This window comes from Zootoca vivipara, chromosome 5, assembly GCF_963506605.1.
Source record: "Zootoca vivipara chromosome 5, rZooViv1.1, whole genome shotgun sequence".
NCBI classification, from domain to species: domain Eukaryota; kingdom Metazoa; phylum Chordata; class Lepidosauria; order Squamata; family Lacertidae; genus Zootoca; species Zootoca vivipara.
In genome coordinates this window covers 55,099,425-55,123,204 of record NC_083280.1, presented here as the reverse complement: position 1 = coordinate 55,123,204, position 23,780 = coordinate 55,099,425, and the positions used below count along the sequence as shown (strand labels likewise).

The 23,780-nt window shown below is 41.4% G+C and overlaps 1 protein-coding gene across 15 annotated transcripts in view; it reads right to left on the bottom strand.

The window, feature by feature from the left end:
• The window catches only part of TACC2 (transforming acidic coiled-coil containing protein 2), a 160,855-nt gene that overhangs the window by 14,347 nt on the left and 122,728 nt on the right, over positions 1-23,780 (bottom strand). For 12 of the 15 annotated variants that reach the window (XM_060274797.1, XM_035137488.2, XM_035137495.2 and 9 more), the window contains 9 exons: positions 22,498-22,558; positions 20,585-20,792; positions 12,383-12,444; positions 12,017-12,132; positions 10,374-10,530; positions 9,897-10,037; positions 8,793-8,882; positions 1,507-1,650; positions 543-619 (listed from right to left, as the gene is read on the bottom strand). In XM_060274797.1, coding sequence (XP_060130780.1) covers positions 543-619; positions 1,507-1,650; positions 8,793-8,882; positions 9,897-10,037; positions 10,374-10,530; positions 12,017-12,132; positions 12,383-12,444; positions 20,585-20,792; positions 22,498-22,558 — 1,056 coding nt within the window. The remainder of the gene's footprint in view (positions 1-542; positions 620-1,506; positions 1,651-8,792; positions 8,883-9,896; positions 10,038-10,373; positions 10,531-12,016; positions 12,133-12,382; positions 12,445-20,584; positions 20,793-22,497; positions 22,559-23,780) is intronic. The other 3 variants (XM_035137491.2, XM_035137492.2, XM_035137496.2) reach the window with 3 other exon arrangements.

The window sequence follows — 23,780 nt, the reverse complement described above, 5'->3', positions numbered from 1 at the left end:
TATTGTGCATTTTCTGTTTTTACATTGTATCTTTATTTGGTGAACCACCCTGGGATCTATGGAAAGAAGGGTGGTATATAAATTTAATAAAGACACACATAAACAAACAAACAAACAAAGTGATACCTTGGGTTACAGACGCTTCGGGTTACGCGTTTTCAGGTTGCGTAACGCGGGAAACCCGGAAGTACCGCAAAGGGTTATTTCTGGGTTTCGCTGCTTGCGCATGCACAGAAGCACCAAATTGTGCTTCGCGCATACACAGAAGTGCCAAATCACATCATCCGCAACCCAAGGTTCCACTGTAAATAAATGAAGAAGAAAACAGTACAAGACTAATAGATAGGATTAAGCGGTATTATAGGCATTTTGTTCGTTGTCTCAATGTTACTAATGATCTGATGCAAAAAATAAATAAATCACAAACAATTTTGAATAGCAAATAGCAGAAATGTACAAATGCTATTTTATGTATGGATGCCTTTGTATGTTGTAGCAGCAAGTCTTCTGAAAGCACAGGCATAAAAAGAATAAAAACACACCGCATTTCCATGACTTCCCTCCTGCTCTCTTCGTATTTGTCTTTCCATTCTGACACCTCTCTTTCCTTAGCTATGATCTGTTACAAGAGGAGAAAGAAGCCTGTTAAATCATCTTAAAGGCACAAAGCATCTTGTCATGTAACGTCATTAAGAGAATAGGAAGATTTTCAAATAAAAATGTTTAGGCCTTTCCTGCTTTTACTGTTATGGCTAAGCAGAAATACCATATTGGCAAAAATATAAGCCACACCTTTAAAATTGGAGGGGGCAGGGAGGGAAAAAAATATAAGCTGCTCCATTCCTCGCTGCTCCTGGGGGTGGGGGAGTCACACTGCGTTGCCGGCGGCCTTTCCCCTTTCTCGCTCTCCATTCCTGACCTTGGGGAAAAGGATGCGGGACTACATGCAGGGGGGGCATGCCACTTTGCTGTGCTCCTGGCACTGTTTGCCCCGTGCTCCTTGCCGCACACAATAAGGTCGTGAATATAAGCCGCACTTTTCACGGTCAGAACTCATTCCTCAACTGTGTTAAGTTTTTCCCCACAAACAAAAAATCATCCTCCAGAATTTGATGGGGCCAGCTTTCTATTATGCAGAGCAGGAAAAGGTGTACAATTGAGGGGCAGTGCAGAGAAGCTGTGTCATAGCCATGGTTGAGGTTTAAAATGGTGATTAGGAGCACTCCAGTGTTAGAGTTAACCATGGGACATCATGCTGAACTGGAGCTAAGGGTGTTGAGAGACAACTTACGCCTAAGTGGAATTATTCATTGACATATTCCACTCTTAATCATGGTTAGGAAGCCGCTGGCACTACAACTGTTCTAGCCCATTGCTTCAGCATCCTAACATAGTCCTTATTTTTGCGCACAGATAAACCTCAGAACAGCTGCACTTAGGAAAGCCTACTCATTTTTAAAAAAGAAACAACACCACAGAATTTTATCATTTAAGATGATGGGTTACCTCCTCCCTGGCAACTCTCAAGGCAGAATCCAAGTCTTGCTGCTGGTAAAGCAAACTGGAGGTATTCTCTCCCTCCGAGCTGCTTATCCGAGAGTACAGTGCACTTTTAGAGATGGACACATCAGCTGAGATGGCAGGGTCTCTCTGTTCATTAAAAAAGAGGAATAGCATTGATCATTAACCATATGTTCCACTAGTATTTCAGATATCCATTTTCGGGGGTGGAGGGGGGATGGACAACGAGGAAATGTGAGGTTATGATGAATGGAAAATGCTCATCTGTATATAGCTTAGATGGCGCTATACAGATTGGAATGGAACTGAAAAACAGAAAGTATATCTATAAAGGTGTAGTCACTGATATTTTACAATGGAAGTAGACCCATTGAAATTAATGTCAGGGACTAATGTAGGTCCATTACTTTCAGAGAGTAAGAGTTTGTTGAATACAGCTCACTGTGCTATTCCATTCATTGTATTTTCTGTACTTATATTTTTTTATGCCTTTTACTTGTCAAAGCCCTGGTAATAATTTAATGGCTCTGGAGTAATTATTGAACATAGCAGATGCTACTGGAAATCCTGATCTTTCTAGATGAAGCACAATCGGGTTTAAAAGTTCATGAGTGCCTAAACATGAGCACCACACCGTCTTTCTGCACCGGGGTCAGTTGGAGAACTCCGTGTCCTGGGGTTTTTGCCTACCTGCTCATCCAAGTGCTAGAGTCACATTCTGCTGAAATTCACTACTTCTCTCCTAAGATTGTTATCACTCCTTTAAGATTGTTATCACCCCATGCCACACCCAAGACTGGCACCTGATGAACCATGCACTACACCAACAGTGCTGATTTAAAAAGCCAAGGCAATAGAAGAACAAATGCACATGAAAACTAAAGTGAAAGCTTCTGCATGTGGAGATAGGCTAGGGTCAGAAGCAGAGAGGCCACTAGGATTTCCCCCGTTGGTCTGCCCAACTCCTCAACATCTTTTTTTATAAAAAAAAAATTCCAGCTTCTGCAGATGAAAATAGCAGCAGGATTGTCATACATGCAGGCATGTTTGCCTGGAAGCAGTCAGGTTTTGCTAAAAGATGTATGCATGCAATGTCATAAAAGCAAAACAGTGATAAGGCCATCAAAAGCTATTGGCTAAGATAGTCTAGGGATACAATGCTGATTACCAGGCTATGTCAGAGAACGTATGGCAACCCATGTCTGAAGGGTAGATTTTGGCGAATTTCCATAAAAATAGCATAGAGCTAGGAGACTATCCCAGTAGCTTCACTTATTTATTTAATGAAGATCCAAATATAGTTGGACTCCAGCCCACAGGTTTTATACACCCCTGATATAAAGAAACTACTTATGGTTCACAGTTTTTCATTTCAGTATTAATCTTATTATCACTAGCACCACTAGAGAGCAGTAACTTAAGGAAGGTTCTACAGATGGGAATCATATTTGTAGACCAGATGAAAAGAGAATGTGATCACAATACTTATTAGGTAACTCTGCTGTACACAACTAATTCACAATATTTATGGATGATCATTAAGCACGTAAGCAAACCAAGATGAATCTAGAGTCAGGCAAGGTAAGTTTAACTGGGAAACTATAAGCAACAAGAACTATTGTGTACACGAAGATACTGGGAGGCTGGCTCAACTATTTCTTTGCATAGGATAAAGGAATTCAGAACTCTTACTTTTGTTTTTTGAGAAGCAAACCTGATTTCTTTTCCACTGGCCACTTTTCTTGTACAAACACTGAGAGCGTTTATACAAAATAAGAGAGGCAGATGACCAAACCCAGCAAGGCTACTTAGAACTAGATAAATAAGATACAGCAATTTTAGTTCATTTCCTTCACTCTGCAAAATGACCACTATTGTGCAATACCCTGAAGGCCCAAACTCCACAGGATGCTAAAAACATGTTTGCATTTAACAGCCAAGGTTTTTAAAAATGCAAATACCATCAGCTGGATGGACGCTGATAATTATCAGGATATCAGAAGGCCTGGAGGGGAGACTTAATCCCTTCCTTCTCTGCTTTAGTGCTGGCACAAGACCTTCCTCTGAAGCTGCAATATGCCCTGGGAAGAAGACTCCCACTGGTGCCAACGCTGTGATTATCTGCCTCCTCCTCACATGTTTACAGACCTGCATGTTAAGTCAAAGACACATTTAGCATCACATCTAGTTTGGTCCTTAATCAAAGGTCCTTCGAATGCCTTTGCTATATAACAAGATTCTCTCTTAGGCTGCTGTAGAGGAAACGCAGAAGACCATTGTAATTTCGAGAAGTCAGGTGACGTATCTCTTTCCCTTTAACATCCCCGGTTTAAGGTCTGCTGATTTAATAGTATAATTTGTGTTCCACACACCTGTATCAGGAATCTACTGGGTCTCCTGTGTTCTAAGTGCTGACAGGATACCCAGATGTAGTGAATGGGAGACTCTCGGCTGCTTCGCGCTAGCCGCGCCCGGTGTCTTGGGCTGACTATGAGTGATGCCTACTAACCAGGTGCACTCAATTACATCAAAGTTGGCTATAAAAGCTGTAGGATGAAGTGGCTCAGGGAGCTTCTTCAGAGACTGAGGTACCTGATGCTGTGAGACTGTTGGCCGGGGTCTCTCTTGCTGTTCTACCTGGGGCTCCGGACAGCTGAAGGGGAGATTGTGTGTAACTCCTGTCTGGTAAGCCATTATTTGTGTTCTGCATGCCTGCTGTTATTTCTTTGACCTTACGCAAATAAAGCACTGAAACAAAAAATTTCTTCCAGTAGCACCTTAGAGACCAACTAAGTTTGTCATATTTATGAGCTTTCGTGTGTATGCACACTTCTTCCGATACATTGCTTTTTCTTCGCCCACTGGCGTGCTTATTGACTCCAGATCCATTAAGAACCCTGCCCTTGGCAGAACAGCTGCATTCAGAATTTGTTAGTAAGGCAGGGATGTGATGTTTTAAGCTACAGTTCCTTATGAACTATTAATTTACAGTTTCAGTATCAATGAAAAATTTAAGTATGACCACAATTCCTCTCATGGAATTTGAGCAGGTCTATCTAAAGAGCAAACCATATCAACAATGGCCTTTTTGAACTTTGATTCACAGCATGCCTCATCCAAAAAACCTATGTATTTCGGAAGTGTGCAACAAGGCCCAGCAGAGCAAGAAACGCATAGGCTTGTCACTTTTTGTTCCTATACCAGCTGATGGCTAAAAGGTGTTTGCTGAAGGAAGCAGGCCATTAATTAGTCCAGGGATTTTCCAGGAAGTTGTATTTATTGTAGATGAAACAAGTAAAACATACAGCTCTATGATATTCTAGAAAACTCGGTCTAATTTCTACCCTCTATCAAGGAGGATTAATGTTCCTGCAAAGTTATCCAGTAGATCCTATTACAAGTAATCTGCACTTAGCTACTGTATAACACTGTAGCTTCCAGAGGATTCACCCATCGCTTCTTCAGTTGACCTTGGCAATGGTGGCGTAAAGTGGAAAGTTAACCAAAAAGTGCACTTCCTATCCTAACATGACACCAGAAGAAACTATCAAACTCAGATTAAACATGGGGACTTTTCCAGTATCATTTTTTCTGGATTATCCATCAGAATCAGAGATATAACACCTCTTGAATGCTTGTAATAATTGTATATATTGCAGTTAGAATGAATGCACTTGATTAGCTGCTCCTCCAATTTTCCCATTACAATCATACCTCGACATCCGAACGATTCGACTTCCGAAGGTTTCGACTTCCGAAGTCGACAAACCCAGAAGTCTTTTCGCCGCAAATCGCGCTTTGCGCATGTGCAGAATGGACACTTCGACAACCGAACACTTCGACTTACGAAGAGCGCCGTGGAACGGATTGTCTTCGTAAATTGAGGTACCACTGTATCTTGCTAATCCACTCAGGAAAATATCTGCACATTTCATAACTATGAATTAAAGTGTTTTGAACTTTTAACATTATTTGAAATACTTTTCTCTCTAACGTTCAGTGTAATACTCAGCAGTGGCTGTGTTCACACATAACAACTCGATCACTGGAGCATGAGACTCTCAATCTCAGGGTCATGGGTTAAGAGCCCCACATTGGGCAAAAAGGATTCCTGCATTGCAGGAGGTTGGACTAGATGACCCTCGTGGTCCCTTCCAACTCTACAATTCTAGCATAGAATGATTCTATGACTAAACAATGGGTACTCCTTAACAGCTAGGTGTTAGGTTTGATCCAGAAGCCCTGGTTTAAAAGAAACCCATGCACCGTAAGGAATGCTTATTATAACCAATATAGGTCTTATGTTTTATGGCTCATGGTTTGTCTGTGAGAACCTTCTAAACCAAACCATAGCTTAGCTCAACCCTGTGCAGCAGCAGAATGACTGGGGAGATGCAGAGAAGCAGCAATTTACTCCGTGGGAGCACATACACTTGCTCATTCATGCTAAGCCATATTTGGTTTAGCATGATGTGTGAACTAGGCCACTGTCTATCTTTTACAGCAGAAATAAACGATACTAGTGCACATTAACTAAAATGAAGTTTAAAAGAGCACTTTTGAACCTCAGTTATGGGAGGGAGACAATCATAATTCAGGTAATCAGAAGTCCAGTCGTACAGCAATGCTAATTTACACGGATCCATACGGGCTGGCTCTAGACACATCAAAGAAGTGTTTCAGTTAAATGCCTTGTAAATTTAAACAGGGAAAACAGGTAGAGAAAAATGGGACTCCACGGCGTCATCTGGTGGCACGATGCTATATTGCAAATACAAGGCATATAAATTGCTTTTTCTTTGCCAATCTAGCCGAGTCCATAGATACCAGTCTAAATGCAAGGTGCCCAGTAAAGCTATTAAGCTGGAAGAGATGCTACCAGATATCAGATCTTCAGCATTAAAAAAGGATAACAATATTGATTTTACCACATCATATTTCCTTGTTCTATCATCTTACTCTACTCTTTCTTTTTACTTTGTTTGGTGCTGACAATGCACATAACCTTGAAAATATTGGGGGGTCGGGGTGGATGGATGCTATCTATCCAGTGCTTTTAAAAAAAAGATGTTAAGGGGTACTCTCATTTTCCTACTCATATTGAAATATTGACCTTCAATGAGGCCAAACTTAGATTCACAAAATGTTTAGGGGTATGCGTCCCCCTGCGTCCCCCCAGAAAAAAGCACTGTATCTATCTGAATGATCTAATTGACTATTTATCAGTTCCTCTGCTACACCTTTCCTCCAAAGAGATTAAACATTCCCAATGTCTTCTGAGTTCAAGAACAATCAGAAGGTTTTACCACTTTCACTTCAAACTGTCCTTTCAAGCTTTTTGACTTATCTAGTTTGCTCCCCTTTTTCTAACCACAAAACATCTGACTTACAGTTTTGTTCAAATGGAATTTAACATGCAGGATTATCAGTCTTTTAAAATAATATGGGTTCAGTTCCCATGCACTTATTTATACATATAGAAATTTCCCTAAGTAAAATGTAAAACCCTGTTCATAGTGTTCTGCAAAATAAATCGACCCAGCCGCACTATAAACTGATTTGTCATTGGTTTTAATAAGAAGGGGATTACACTCATTGTGCCCACTGAACCAGCAGCTGAGCTTCAGGTTATGTAATTAGGCTGAGCAATCCATAAAAATGGGGTGGGGGGATAAACTTTGCATTTGCAAATCAGCTTGCTTATGACAGGCAAAAGTGCAGTTATAGTGCTATGATGCAAGGGTTTTTAAGATGGCTAAAATCAACCTTGGGATTGGCTCCACAGCTGCCCCATCCGGTTGTGTACATGTGGTGCATGCGTGCTACAAAACATAAATGAGTTCCAAAAGCACATGCATACAGTATGCTCAAAATTTGAAAATATATGTTTCCTTTATAATATCAGCTAAATGCCATGTGCAGCTCCAGTCAAACCCCATGAGCTGTGACCTTTGCATTAACACCACCGCAAGGGACCCTGCAGAGCAGCTGTGCACATCAAACACACTCCTTAAGAGCTAACGTTTCACTCTAGTCGAGACTACATGCATCAGAGCAGCAACCCCACACCAACATGGCAACAGCCAGCATGCTGTAGGCGTTATCAGGAAGGAAACACTTTAGGTCGCAAAGAATAAAGAAGATTTGTGTGTAGGGAGGTTTTCTCTCCCTGCTTAGAAACTGTCAATTCTCCTCCCCACCCCACCCCACACCAATCCCCCCCACCCCGGTCCTGTTGCTTAGAAGCTTGAGATGTGGTTTGGCTGAACTTTTAGCCCTCAAACACGTAAATTCAATTAACAGCAAAACTGGTTAAGATGTTTAAAATTACTCCTCAAACAGCAAAAATTCTCATCCATGCACTTTATAACTAACTAAGCACCAGCCCTTGGAGTTTTATGAATTCACTGCATAGGTAATTTAGGAAAAAATCCTGCTTCTATAAACCAAGCCTCAGGGCTCAGTTCGGGTACAGATATTGTGCCTGGCTATTACTAATGCTATTCATTCACAGATATAGACATTTTAAAATCAGGATTTAAATAGAGGTGTCACCTGTTTTAAGAAATACACTGCTGGACACAGATGCTTAAATAAGGTGTCGCATTTGCAGGACATTTTCAAACAATAAAATTCTATAGTGAATGCCGAAAATTTGGTGAATTGTGGCATACACAAATGAATGCTAACAATGCCAGGTAAATTTTGTGGTTGCTTAAAAAAAAGAGCTACACATCTTCCCACTTTTGGACACACAGAAGTGAGTGCTATCACACAGTGCAAGTTAATTGTGAACATTCATCAATATATCCAAGTTCTGGACATTCACAGCATTTGTCTGCAATTTTCAAGATTTCCATGTGAAAGCTGACTTTCACCAAATTGTGGGATATTGGTCCATTAGGTGTATTTTAATTGAATGTACCATTTTTGATTAAAGCCTCCAAACTGTAAACTGCGCCGTGATACCATGATAGTTAATTTGACCAAGAAATCCATTAATTTGTGAAAACCAAAGCAGATTGATGGCCAAAGTTGTATCTGTAGCCAAATGCACATGATAGTAATTTTAAAAACATATCTGCAAGTGAAGGTGATAGAATTTGGGATTAGAGGAAGACTCTTAGCATGCTTCTTGATGTCCTCCTACGTACGAAGGTGCCAGAAACATCACGCAACACCACTCAGAGAAACTTTTGTTAAAAGAAAACACATTTGGGTTCCTTAAGCTGTGATCAGTTGCACACAAACTGCAGGCAGGTCACAGATACCTCTGTATCTGAGGAGCTGAAAGAAGCCAGGGTAATTTGTCTGGCTAGCTTCAGGGCTTCTATCCTCATTGCAGCAAACTCTAACTCCTCCTGTCAGTGGGATGGTTGTGAGCGATGCACAGGGAAAATGCATTAAGAACATGACATAAATGAATGTCCACATTCGCAAAAATGAATGCCATATATCAGTCTGTTACGATCACCGTTTGGGGACAATATAGACATTAACTCAAGGTTCGACTGAAACATAAGCAGTATGTGAACGAGCATTTCTAGCAAAGTAGGGCCAACAAATGCTTTCTGGTTAAGAAAGGAACATTAAAAATTACTTGATGAAACAAAATTATTTGTTTTAATCTGTTTTGTATTTCTCCTTTGACATTAGTTATATGTTGCTTTCTCCTTCCACCATTCATAATTCAACTGCTTTCAGTTACTTGAAAAATAAACTAGAACTGAATGATAAAAATAATCATACATCTTGAACCAGCCTTCTCCAACCTGGTGCTTTCCAGATATTTTGGACCACTACGTACATCATACCTGACCATTGGCCATGCTGACTAGGGCTGATGGAAGCTGTAGTCCAAATCATCTGATGAGCACAAGGTTGGTGAAGGCTGCCTTAAGACCACTCATTCCAATTTACTCATTAGAAAATATTGCTAAAAGATTTACATCAGGCATCCCCAAACTGCAGCCCTCCAGATGTTTTGGCCTACAACTCCCATGATTCCTAGCTAACAGGACCAGTGGTCAGGGAAGATAGGAATTGTAGTTCAAAACATCTGGAGGGCTGAAGTTTGGTATACACCATTCAAACACCTGATAATGATTTTAAAGTAGGAGTCAAACCCCTGCATGCCATTCCACCCACACCAGCACTTCACCAAATTTCTCGTGTGGACTTTCTTTTTCTTTTTGCCCATCCCTCACATGAACGGTTAAAATAATAGCAACAAAAGAGAAATATTAGCATAGCACAACTTCTCCTCGTAGGCTTGCAGAAGGTTTGTGCTGAACGTCCCTTTTCAGACAGGGCCATCAGCCTTTTGCTGGCATTTACAAACACTGAAGGAACACTGACAGACTTCCATTACAAACCTGAAGTTTCTGAGCAAATATTGGGGGGTTCTTTTCTGCTAAGTCAGGCTCTAGATATTGAAGCTGATCACACACTGAAGGTGGATGAGATATCCTACTGAGAAGGGCATCAGCAGAGACAAAGGGGTCCTCGGGTGTGGTCTGAAGAGCAAGCAGGATACAGAACAAGTAACCAAAACTGGCAGAACCACTCACGGTTAAAGTCATGCACCAGCCTCCATCAATATATGCTTAATCCCTAGGGAAGTACCAACAAAATCTGTAGTACCGGTAGATAGTGCTTTCCTTCCACCATATTTGCCCCCGAAAGAGTATACAACAAAAAGCTGAAAATTTGCTGTGAGTTCTTGCAGATAAAGAAACAATATCTTAAGCAATTAAACCCTTTAAACTTGTGTAATAACTTAAAAACGATGGTATACTTAGATCTGCACTCAAGCTACTTTGCCCAGTATAGAGGGCATAAAACCAACTTACTATGTCAATGTTGTTTGAAGTGGGCTCCAGTTCTTTTGCTTTTGATTTGTCAGGTGGCTGTATCGATGTCTCTTGGCTCACAGTCAGTGATCGTGAAGCTGGATGTTGTAATTTCACTCCAGAGGACAACTGGGCTTCACTTTCTTCTAAGCTTGACCTGAGATACAATAAAGAGGCATGCTTTCAGTTGACTAACATAGAGCGATGGAGAGTTATGCCTACCTCACAGCCTATACTTTTGCATTAAATCACACTCTAATCCGAAAGCTTTTATTAGTAATAGCAAACATCACCTACAATGAAACAATTACTTGCGCAGGGTGGTTGTCACTGCTACGTGGTCTGGTTCCACATGACACTGATAGGTGGATGACTAGGGAACCACACAGGTCAGGAATATGACCCCAGAAAATATATAGGGAACGGGGGGGGGGGACACTGGCACAGAAGGACTATATTTCTATATTTTAAAAAAGTATATCCTGCCTTTCATCATAGCTGGCCTTGGGGCAGGTGAAAAGAATCTAGAAAGCAATAATATAGAAGACATAGTCAAATCTACTTACATTTTTAGTGGGGTGGTTTAAGATGGATCTGCCCTTTTATATGTATCATGGATGAGCATTTTAGGATCTTATGCTATTTTTGTTTTAATACTGTGTTTTGACTTTTGTTTGGTGGCTGGGGCAACCCAGTCAGATGGTCAGGCTATAACTACTACTGCTGCTGCTGCTGCTGCTGCTGCTACTTATTAGTATTATTATTATTAGTAGTAGTGCCCTGCCTCCACTATTGACAACGACAATGACAACAACAACAACAACAGGGCAGAGCATCATGGCCTTTTATAACCTTATCCTCTATGCCAGAAGCTCAGCTTTGCCCTCGCCGGTCCTGGAACGATCCGTTAAAAAAGTCGCATATGCTCAGAGAATTTGCGCCTGTTCATTGGGGGAGATAGGAAGCCCAGAGCACTTATTTTTTTAGATGTTCCTTTTATGATAAGGCACGTAGTGAGAACATTGATCCCCTGCTGGTGAGGCTCGCCGACCTCCCGGAAAAGCAAAAATTCAATCTTCTCCTGCTAGGCAAAGATCAAAAGACGACCCGGATGGTCGCCAGATTCTGTGTACAGATCTGTAGGTGCAGACCATCCCCTGATCCAAACTAGTTCATCAAGAAAATTCCCAAACTCGGTCCCTCGCGAGATTCTGGGTCATTTCTCTGCGGTAGCTTATCTCAGAGTTTTTAGTATCTATATGCATATCACATTTATAAATTTTAAAATTGCTGTTCAATGATTTAAATGTTTGTGTTCCTTCTGGGATTGTACCCCCAAGTGTGTTTTATATGCTGGTCTCAGACTGTAATAAATTATCTATCTATCTACCTTATCCTCTATTAATTCATCTAATCCTCTTTTAAAGCCATCCAAGCTGATGGCCATGACTGCATCTTCTGGGAGCAAGTTCCACAGTTTCACGATGCACTGTAAGAAGCAGTACTTTCTTTAATCTGTCCCGAATCTTCTAATATTCAGCTTCATTGGCTGCTGTGTGCACCATCATGTCCATAAGAAAGCCTAGTTCTAGTTGTGATGGTTACTACAAGTAATTATTCTTTTTGATAATGCAGTGAAGTACCCAGAACAAGGAGTTGTAGAGTCTGATAATCGGACTGGAGGAGACGTGACTGGGCTCTCCTGTTGTGCATCAAACATAAGGTACAAAGATTGCTTTGTCTGAGCGTCATCATCTTGCTGTCAGAAAGAAGAGAGAGAGAAAAATTACAGTGCATCTTCTATAAACTGAAGCTTTCAGCCACCTCCATACCCCAAATGAAAAGTGATGAAGTGCTAAAATTTCTCTCCCAATTTTCAGTGACGCTTCAAAATAATTAAGAAATAAAACTCAAGTTGTTCAGTTTCCTTCAATTTACATGATACATGAGACTGGTGTGACTGTGTTCATCAAGGAGCTCAAATTTAAAATCCACAAGTGGAAACTTACAGGTATGGAGGAGCCAATCTTCTCCATATATTCTATTTCATAGGAATTGCCATACTCCAGATCTGCAATAAATCAAAAAGTGTGCTTGTTATGGTGGTGGAAGTACTCTTTGAGACAATAACAAAAGCCTAGAGCAGGCATGTCAAACCTGCGGCCCTCCAGATGTTTTGGACTACAATTCCCATCTTCCCCAACCACTGGTCCTGCTAGGTAGGGATCATGGGAGTTGTAGGCCAAAACATCTGGAGGGCCGCAGGTTTGACATGCCTGGCCTAGAGGCTTTCCAGCTGATGCTTTCCTAATGAGCACAAAAATAAAAATTGGCTGATACAACTCAAAACATGCCGAGTATTGATCTTTCACAAACTCACACAACATAACCGGCTGCACATAAATGATACTCTTCAATGTATATAGTATCAAAGGTTTTTTCCCCATATGAAAACATCATGTAAAGAACGACAAAGCAAATAAAAGTCTCACTAAACCAGTTCATTCATAAAGTCCCAAATATGAGCTGTTTCTCATCCAATTTTGCCTCTGTGTATAAAAGTCCCAACAAGTCCAAAAGGGAGCTTGCTGAAGTTTCACGACAAGGATTTCCGGAATAATCATTCCTTTTGAATACACAGAGGCAGAACTGGATGAGAAACAGCTCATATTTGGGACTTTATGAATGAACGTTTAGTGGGACTTTTATTTGCTTTGTCATTCTTTACATGTTGTTTTCATATGGGGGAAAAAACCTTTGATACTATATACATTGAAGAGTATCATTTACGTGCAGCCGGTTATGTTGTGTGTGTTTGTGAATGAATCTCATGTAACTTAGGTTTGGTGTTGGTTTGTGAGTATTGATCTTTGCCTGCATATCAATCAGAGCCCAATGGCACAAACAAGGATTATCCAAGCCGTTGATCGTGTCCCCTGCTTTCTTCTTCTCTGAAATGGCCAAGCACTTAGATTTTATTTGCCCAGAGTGCTCTTCCCCTCTCTTAAACCATTAAATTAACAATGATGTATACTTGATTGAACTTTCTGTTCTGTATGCTCAAATGGAAAATCATATTCACAAGCTGATGCATTCACATTATTTCACTTCTATAAACTAAGGAGCTTTTATCTAGGAATTGTGGTCCCATTATTATTTCTCTCTTGACATGAAAATGAGTGAAGTGATAGACTGTGAACACTCTAACATGGCAAAGGACCACAAAACAGCCTGGCTGCCCTTAATTATTATGTAAGGCAGGCATCCCCAAACTTCGGCCCTCCAGATGTTTTGGACTACAATTCCCATCATCCCTGACCACTGGTCCTGTTAGCTAGGGGTCATGGGAGTTGTAGGCCAAAACATCTGGAGGGCCGCAGTTTGGGGATGCCTGATGTAAGGCATGGGCTTTCATGTCCTTTCAAAGCAATGTTTTTAATAGGTGCAATATATCAAATCCAATGTATGGCATGCCATAAGACCCACATATTGAGCAGTGGGAGGAGAAGTGAGGGAAGGAAATGTCTGACTGATTGCTAGAAACAGAGTTGATTGTGCCTGGCTTGGGGCCACTTGTTACTTAACAATATTTCACTATGACCGTCATTTAAATGAGGACGTGCCAATTAAAATTGTACATATATTTTGTTCTCAAGCATATGTCTTGGGAAGCAGGCACACCTTAGAACAGTGGCAGACGGACTTCATAGTTGTGAGATCTACTTCTCAGCCAACCGAGGTCCACCAACTAGAACAAGGTGCAAAATAGGAGCTCAAAAACAGTCAGGAATTACCGGTACTTGTCGGGGGGGGGGGTCAGAGCTGCAGCAACTGCTTCAGACAACATCATCTTCTGGTTACCAAGAAGGGGAGGGGGGAAGCAGCGGCAGGGTCACGGCTGTGTGGACACACTGGTTCGGCTTTGCCATTGACATGCACAACCCTAATCTCACTGGTACCTCAACCGTTCTCCTTCCAGTAAGTGGCAGAGACACTGCTGCTGGGAGCTCTGCCATCACCAGGTGAATCACTCTTGGAAGCAGTGTGCTCCACAGGACCCTCTCAGTCCAGCTAACAGTCCTGCTACACAAAAATGCACTCCTAGTTTTCGCCTATCTCAAAGTTTTCTTTGTTTCAGGGAATAGTTTAGTAGTGGGGTGAAAAAGCATTCTTGTGTTTGCTACTGTTAAACAATCAGGAGTCAGAATCCTCACTGAACTACAACAAAAACTGCACAGATCTACTTAACAGTAGGCTAGATCTTGATCTACATTCTGCCCACTGGAGAACTACCAGTGCTATTAGGAACTTCAATTAAACACTTAAAGGGGCCCAATGTTAAGGATGAAGTACGCAGTGGGACAGCTGAAAGCACAAGGAGTTTGTTTAGCAAAATTACATGTTTGGCAGCAGGACTCAAATCTGGGTGAAAATGAGCCCTGTTCAAATGTTCATCATGCGGCATGATTAAAAGAGGAGGAAAGGACATGGAGGAGGGCACTAGCTCTGCCTCGAAAGCCATCTTCCTCCACAGGTTCATTTCAACCATATTAAGAGTGCCTGAAGAGAGTATTCGTGTTTGGTGGTGAACATGGATCTAGGAAGCCCAGCTACTGCCAAACATGGGAAGGGTTCTTAAACATTGTCCGCCATTTCCTCTCTACAATGCCCAGCGGCTTGCCCCTCAAGTACGGTTTCTAGATGTTTGTTTGCCACAGTGAAGGCAAAGCTGATACATGGGAGATGAAGGATTGCAAAGGTGAAGAGCTAACCATCTCTCCTATGGATCTGCTGTTGAAAAACCTTGAAACCACAGCATCATCCTATGACTTTTCAGATGTTCAGCAGAGACTGTCTTGTTCCATCCCACTTTGCATCCCACAGCCTAATTCTAAAACAAGTGGCTAGAGCCTGGGAGAGGAAGTCCCATTGTATATAAGCCTTTATAAGTACTGTAAATAATGGGCTTCAACAGTTTCCAGCCATTGTTTGGAAGCACATTTCCCTGAAATCAATGGGAATGAATTGTTTTAAGTCTACAGCAGCAGTGAGGTTTGAACTGTGGTCTCCATTGCGAAAAGTAAGCTTGCATATTCTCCTGCTATCAAACAGTCACGCATATCACTCTCTAAACACTATGTTTCCTTATGAATCTGTACATCACAGAATCAGTTCCATACTGGATCTATAGGGGATCATATTTATGGCTGGAAGACACCCTTAAACTGCAGATACACAGAACTATGGCTGGCATCCATCAGCAGACCAAATTTATTATTACTGTATTCATTTCCGAATACTTTTGGCACCATTCGTGACATTATTTGTCACTTTGAAACACATTTTTTGGAAATTCAGATGGTGTACTACTATTTTATGCTTTCCCTAGAAACATTTGGTAAAATGCTTGTGTTGCCTCCTGCAGGACATTTCAGTTCTGTACTCGAGTTACAGAAAATCACACATGGCACAATTAATTGCATGCTCCTATAATTCCAACCCCTAATTTGCCCTGACCATTCTTAGGTTTCTGCCTTTTAAAGGTTCACATACATAAACCGGGTGTGAAACTAAAGTCCCTGACAGATCTGTCTGACTTAAAATGACCAGGATTATTCCCTTCCCCCAATGTGCATTAATGACCAGCAGCAAAACATCTGTTACATTCAAGGCACCAATAAAGATTTTGACCACAATCTAGCAGTACTGATTCATATGTGGCATTCCATGGACACCACAGGTTTCCTGTTCTCATTTGTGAGCAGCAAAGTATTCCTTGTGCGAGAGGGAGAATCCTGCTTTGTGGTGCAATACATTTTCCTTCACAGAAGGGAACAAGAAGCCATTGCATTTGGGCCTCTGGATCACATCCTTTGTCTGAAACTTCCACACATTCGATCACCAAGACGCTTCTGTTAATTAAAGGTCTTCCCTTCCATAATCTCATATAAATGTGCTAATTATGATATTTTGACGTGAGAAAATATGTCAGCTCCACACGCTCAACGCACAACAGATGAAACATTTCCTGAAATGTTAAATGCCAACATGGCAATGGTTAAAGCTTGAAAGATTCGACATGGATTTTATCTCTCATGGAGAAATTCACAGTTGATCTAATAATAAAATCCAGATAGCTGGCAAAGCTTTCATGGTTTGGAATACACACACACCGTGTGTGTGTGTGTGTGTGTGTGTGTGTGTGCGCGCGCGCGCATAGATATATATATGCATGCATATCCAAATGTACAGGGATTTTAACATATAAAATAATGTTAAAGATTAAAAATGAGAGCAGATATTATTTCAAAAGAAACTTTATTATTATATTATATTATATTATATTATTTCAAAAGCAACTTTAAGATCAAGACCAAAAAAGTCAGTTCTGAAATGAGCTGCAGGCTTGCTTAAGACTATTCCTTTTCTTTTTTTAACAGCAGTCTTTGGGGGACCTCTTCTGATTGTCTCTGACATCTTGTTATCTGGAAGACACAGCTTTCACGCCCTCTTTGGGTATATACTATTATTACATCAGTTTCAGTCCTTGCACTGTCTCACAGTACAGTGGTACCTCTGGTTAAGAACTTAATTCGTTTCGGAGGTCCGTTCTTAACCTGAAACTGTTCTTAACCTGAGACACCACTTTAGCTAATGGGGCCTCGTGCTGCCGCTGTGCCGCCAGAGCACGATTTCTGTTCTCATCCTGAAGCAAAGCTGTTAACCCGAGGTACTATTTCTGGGTTAGCGGAGTCTGTAAACCGAAGCGATTTGTAACCTGAAGCGTTCGTAACTCAAGGTACCACTGTAGATGCATAAATACATCTTACTCGATTCCAGAATGAATTTGGCATTTCCCAACTTGGGGGGTGGGAGGTGCACCCTATTATAGAAATGGCTTGGGATTCGCAGAAGATTCAAATGCTTAATTATCCTGAGTAGCCAGATAAGAAGAGTTCTAGTGGATTAGCAAAGAAACAAACAAGGTGAGAAGTGTCATACTCAGGTCATGACAAGTGCCTATTGAAGGTAGCCTTTGATATCAGAAAGATATTCAAAGAAGAATCGCAAGTGGTGCAAATGATAGTCTCAGAAAGAATCCTTTAATTACTCCGAAAACTCTCACTGTAGCATGAAGAGGAGTCCAGAGGGAAAGTGTGATTATATTTAAATGATCCCAACAGAGGAAACATTATTGGTTGTAATTAACAGGTAATCTGGGCCACATGTTACCCTGTAGACACAAGAGGCAGGGAAATTAGTATGTAGAGTCACTCTGGGTGCCAGTCTGTTTTGAGTTCAAATTTGAGTTAAATCATTCCAATAATGATTATAATAATCTGTTTTTCTTTAAGGAAGAACTTGCATTCTCTCTTTCTTATCTTATTCTAACAATATTTTAAATTACAACTTGAGTATAAGCACCTCAAGCACCTCAGTCTACACTCATTTTATTTATCACAGTTACATCCTTCCTTTCTTTCAAGGAGCTATTGTGGTTCTCTTTCCCCATAACCATATAATGCCCCATAACAGCTCTGGGAACAAAATAAAAAAAGTTCCTTCCAGTAGCACCTTAGAGACCAACTAAGTTTGTCATTGCTATGAGCTTTCGTGTGCATGCACATGAAAGCTCATACCAATGACAAACTTAGTTGGTCTCTAAGGTGCTACTGGAAGGAACTTTTTTTTATTTTGTTTTAACTGTTGTTGTTTAGTTGTTTAGTCATGCCCAACTCTTCGTGATGCCATGGACCAGGGTACGCCAGGCACTCCTGTCTTCCACTGCCTCCCTCAGCTTGGTCAAACTCATGTTCGTAGCTTCAAGAACACTGTCTAACCATCTCGTTCTCTGTCGTCCCCTTCTCCTAGTGCCCTCCATCCTTTCCCAGCATCAGGGTCTTTTCCAGGGATTCTTCTCTTCTCATGAGGTAGCCAAGGTATTGGAGCCTCAGCTTCAGGATCTGTCCTTCCAGTGAGCACTCGGGGCTGATTTCCTTCAGAATGGATAGGTTTGATCTTCTTGCAGTCCATGGGACTCTCAAGAGCAGGCATCCCCAAACTTCGGCCCTCCAGATGTTTTGGACTACAATTCCCATCTTCCCCAACCACTGGTCCTGTTAGCTAGGGATCATGAAAGTTGTAGGCCAAAACATCTGGAGGGCCGCAGTTTGGGGATGCCTGTTCAAGAGTCTCCTCCAGCACCATAATTCAAAAGCATCAATTATTCAGCAATCAGCCTTCTTTATGGTCCAGCTCTCACTTCCATACATCACCACTGGGAAAACCATAGCTTTAACTATACGGACCTTTGTTGGCAAGGTGACCTAGAGAGCTTCACCGCTGAGTGGGGATTTGAATCTGTCTCCCTGATCCCAGTCTGACACACAAGCCACTATATCACACTGACCTTCCTTGAGAGAGCAAGACCTAGGGAAGCAGAGTACGGCAGCTGTGATGGGAACAGCTGGGTGAGACAAACAGGTACTGGAGGAAGCCTGAGGTTACAGCCTCAGTTGCAAACCAGATATATCAGGGGGAATTTACAAGTGCTGCATGTTACAAAAGTGACCCTGTGATTAGAAGGGCCCTTTCTGCTCATTGGAGTTGAGGAGCCACCAGGCAAAATCTGAAGTTAAGGTACCACTACGGGGTCCTGGGGGCTCTCAGGGTGGGTGGGTGTGTATGTTGTTGGGATTAAGAAATCTGACAAAAGAGCAGGGCCTTCTTCATGGTGGCACACTCCTCACAGGATCAACTAGTAAGGCATCTGATCAGGATTAGGCCTTTCAAAAATGAATTAAAACTGGTTTTCTTCCAGAAGGTATTTTGGCTGTGTGGAAGGCTGTTGTTAAAATATTTTTTTAATACTGTTTTCAACTAGCTAGTTATAAAATGACCTTAGTTAGTTTTATGCTTCTATTATACTTTCATGGGCTGCTCTGGGGACCCTTCAGAGTCATAGACTGTGTAGAAATGTAGGAAACAAAAACAAAACGTAGCCATTAGCTAAACCCATTGAATTGTAAAGAAACAAAACCTGCCCTATTCATAGAAAAGACAGCTGAGTTTATCAAAATACTACCTACAGCAGCCTTTATCCACCTGGTGCCCTACACATGGCTAGGGCTGATGGGAGTTTCAGTCAAAAACATATGGAAGGTCACCAGTTTGGCAAAGCCTGATCTGCAGATATATGTCTATCTATGTGAATGGTCCCTTCACTCAGTCAATGTCACGCTGTTTTACAGGGCAGAGGCAACCCCCCCCCTCCAATACTACCGGTATACCCGTTATTATCCAGCAAAAAACAACCACCCCATTTTGTCAAACTGTTCAGTGTGTATTTCTGTATTTCATAAGACAGGGATCATGCAGACACACAGAGAACCAGTAACTGACACTAATATTTTGAGAAGGATAAAGTTATGAGTGAAGAGAACTGCAAAACACGAGCTGTGTTCATTGTCCCAGTGACCACAACACAAAGATACTCTCATGTTAAGTAAGTGAAGCACAAATTTATATGTCCCTATTAATTATGAGCTAATTGGTTCAAATGCGCTGTGTATATCTGGTTAAAGACTATCAGGGCTTCCACAATGCTTAGATCCTACCTTCACTTTCATCATAATCATATGGCAGTACTCTGCACATGAAATGCTGCATGGGTAGCCCTAATACACCCAAGCTTACATAGTGCACCAGGGAATGAGCACTGTTAAAATCTTCTCTCCCTCTTGTACTATCTTCCAAACACATTTTTAATAATATATGTCTGATGACTGATGCTTACAAGCAGTAGCTAAAAAAATCCCAAGAGCCAGGCCAATTAATGGAGCAGTAATATAAAAAGCAGAATGTGAATGCGGGAGCTCCAACAATGGTGCAGGAAACTGCCTAGAAATAAAAGATTTCATACAATCGCTACCAAAGCTAATTACAGTTTGTTACTGGCAGCAGGAGTTTTCTGGATTACCTCCAAACATCCCTATGCGGAAACCATATTAGGCAAACAAAGCACTTAAATAGAAGCGAGACAGTGAATTAAGCTAGATATGCTGGAAGACAACATTAAATGGGATCATTCAACCTGCACTTGAGCAAAGGTAATCAAAAGGCACATTTGCTTCCTTCACCACTCTCCACATCTGTTTGTTTTTCTCTTCTTAAGGAGGGGAAATTGATTCCACCTCTTTCTGCCAGCTTACCTTCTGTAGGAGAGCTGAACTTTGTTTCATTTACAAAAGTCGACAGATCCGACGGCTGGGGATAATCCTGCTTGTCAGAATCTAGATCCACTGTCATGCAAGTCCATTTCTGGTTGCCCACTGAAGAGGCCAGTTTCTCTTCATCTGTTGCATGAACCACAGTGGATACAACAGAGGGTGTTTCGGTTGTAGGCAGTGGCGTAGACTCCTGAGAGTAGGGGGAAGAAATGTTAAATAACTATTGTGCTGTAAAGAAAGAAACAATTGTCTCTCCTCTTGTATCTGGCTTCCTTTTACTTTCTTTTTAACTACTTATTCAAGCTTCATAGAGCCTCAGGATTTCAGCCCTTAAGAAACTTTAGTATGGACAGAGCCGGCCCAATATATTTTGCTGCCTGAAGGACAAGATGATGTCACCTCCCTGTTCCATATACAGAAGCCAAATAAAAGTTGAATCCTCATTCGACACAGCTGATGGGACAGTGCCCTCCATAGTACCTGACACAGCAGGCTAATTCAGAGGAGCAAGAACAGGCTGTACAATACAGGGCTGTCTTAAGCGTATCTGGCGCCCTGGTGCGAAGATCCCTCCGGCGCCCCCCTGCCCTGTTTCACAGCATGGCTGTCTGGCGGGCGCAGCGCAGCTACCGCATGCACAGCAACGCGGCGCCCCCTGGCAGCCCGGCACTCTGGTGCATTGCACCACCCAGGCACTCAAACACAGGCTAGGGGGCCTTAGGAGGAACACCAGGAGGGAGGTCCACTATTGCCACTACCATATGCTGCCTGAGACAGTTATCTCACCTTGTCTAATGGAGAAGAAGGAGGAGAATGGAAGGGCCACTCCAGGCAACTAATATGAATGGACCTTGTTCTCCTACAGATATCTGAGAATCATTACTTCAATCAATGCTAGGATAAATGACAGGTGAGATAAAGTGGGGCATCATTTGTTTTTGTGATTAGTTCAACTATGTTATCTAGTGAAGAATTCAATTCTACACAAACTTACTTAAAAAATAATAATCACTTGTTTTAGACCACTCCATACACAGAAGCATGGTAGCCCCCTTGTAAAAGAACAGGGTTGATGCTGCCCCCAATAAGGGAATTTTGCTACACTATCACAGTTTGTGGTGGCACTGCAAAAACCTGCTTTATGAAACAGATTGTGTTACAAGTCGTGACAAGTCCATCAGCTGACTGTGTGAATCGTGACCAAGGGCTCAGCAACAGAAGAAGTAGGACAATATGCTATCGCTATTGGGGCACTGAAGAACTTTGGAAGTCTGTTTCTCCGTCAAACACTGTTTCCATTTAATTGATGTTATTTCCAAATGATCTACTCTGCTTGGGATTCCCCACTCTTTATGGCATCAGGTGTCTTTTGGCTTTATGGTACCAAGTATGGAAAGATGTCTTGCAATCTAGCTCCTCTGCATTTGCTTTTCTTTTAGATTGTTTTTCTATAGTTAATATATATATGGTCTCCGGGGATGTTCATCCTTGCTTTGCCATTAAGCAGGCTAATCTGCAAATTATTTGCATTTCCCCCCCTTAAGTGCATTCATGTTTACAAGATTTTTAATGTCTTTTTTCAAGTTTATCAGAGTAACATCAACTGTACCAGAATCTATTTAATTTGTTTTTCATTTTTGCTTTGAATCCCTATGCTTGAAGTGTTCAGAAGCTTGGATTACAGGTTTTGACCGCTAATTGTTTCAGTAAAAAAACTGTGTACCGTACTTCTATTTTGTTATCAAAAAATTATATTAGGTCTGTGATTTTACTTGATGCTGAATGAGTCCCCAAAAGATAATTGGTTACCAGACAGTTATCAGGAATTTGCACTGGACCAGTGTTAACAAAAAAATCATTTACCGTAAATAAAAAAGCTTGTCAGTCCTCTTTACCTGTGAAGGCGCATCAGACAGCGGAGATCTTTTCGGTGACTTTTTCACCCTAAAAGTATCACTGAAAGAAAATGGAAATTTTGAGTATGGTGAGCTGTGGAAAACCAAGAGTGTTTAAGAACAGTGCAGAGTTAAAGCAAATACCACCATGTAAAACTTGCCTGCTTCAGAAAGCTTAAGCATTCAAGCATCAAGGAGGAGCATGCTATGACCCTCACTTTTGTGTCATGCACTTTTGGATTAGTTCACAGCATTCTGAGCCAAACATTGCTTCATAAAATGTTGAAATAATGGAAACAGGAGCCCTCAATTACAGCAGTAAGAATTCGTGATTTTACAACAGAGCAATTCTGCAAAACCTGGGCCAACACTTACAATTTGATCAAATAGCAATGGATTAATTTGCATCAGCATCCTGTGCTAGCAAACATACAACCAGTTCTTTTCTTTAAAAAAACAAAAAACAAAAACTATCTATCACCCATTCTCTTAGTTTTGTCCCTAAATCAATCTGGCCAGAGTTCACTTTTATTCCCACTTAACAGATGAGGAAACTGAGGTTGTGAAATACTGAAGGCCATGCAATTTGGTCATGACAAAGATGAGACAATATCAAGTCTATATCAAATATCAACTCTCCAACCCTCTGGGCTATACTGGCTGTCACAGATATTTATTTATGAATCCCTTTTTATAGGTGGCAATGTTTTCCTTCACTAAAAACATCGACTATAATATCTATTGATCTATTGATCATCTATCTATCTATCTATCTAGCTATCTATCTCGGTCCAGTATACCTCGGTCCAGTATACCTGAAGGAGCGTCTCCACCTCCATCACTCTGCCCGGACACTGAGGTCCAGTGCCGAAGGCCTTCTGGTGGTTCCCTCGCTGCAAGAAATCAAGTTACAGGGAACCAGGCAGAGGGCCTTCTCAGTAGTGGCACCCACCCTGTGGAACGCCCTCCCACCAGATGTCAAAGAGAAAAACAACTACCAGACTTTTAGAGGACATCTGAAGGAAACCCACAACCCAAATTAGCAAAAATGAAATGAAATGAAATGAGGCATTCCTGTCCATAACAAGCACATTTAGGGTTAAAATTACTTACAACAGAGAACATACAGACATCACATCTTCAACCATCCTAAGACAAGTAAGACAAAAGAGAGAGACAGACAGACAGAAGGAACTGACTGACACAAAGGGGACACTCCATTAATTTCATATGTGGAAAATAACCACGAGTTGTTTCTGCTTCAGGAAACCCACACCTTGCCC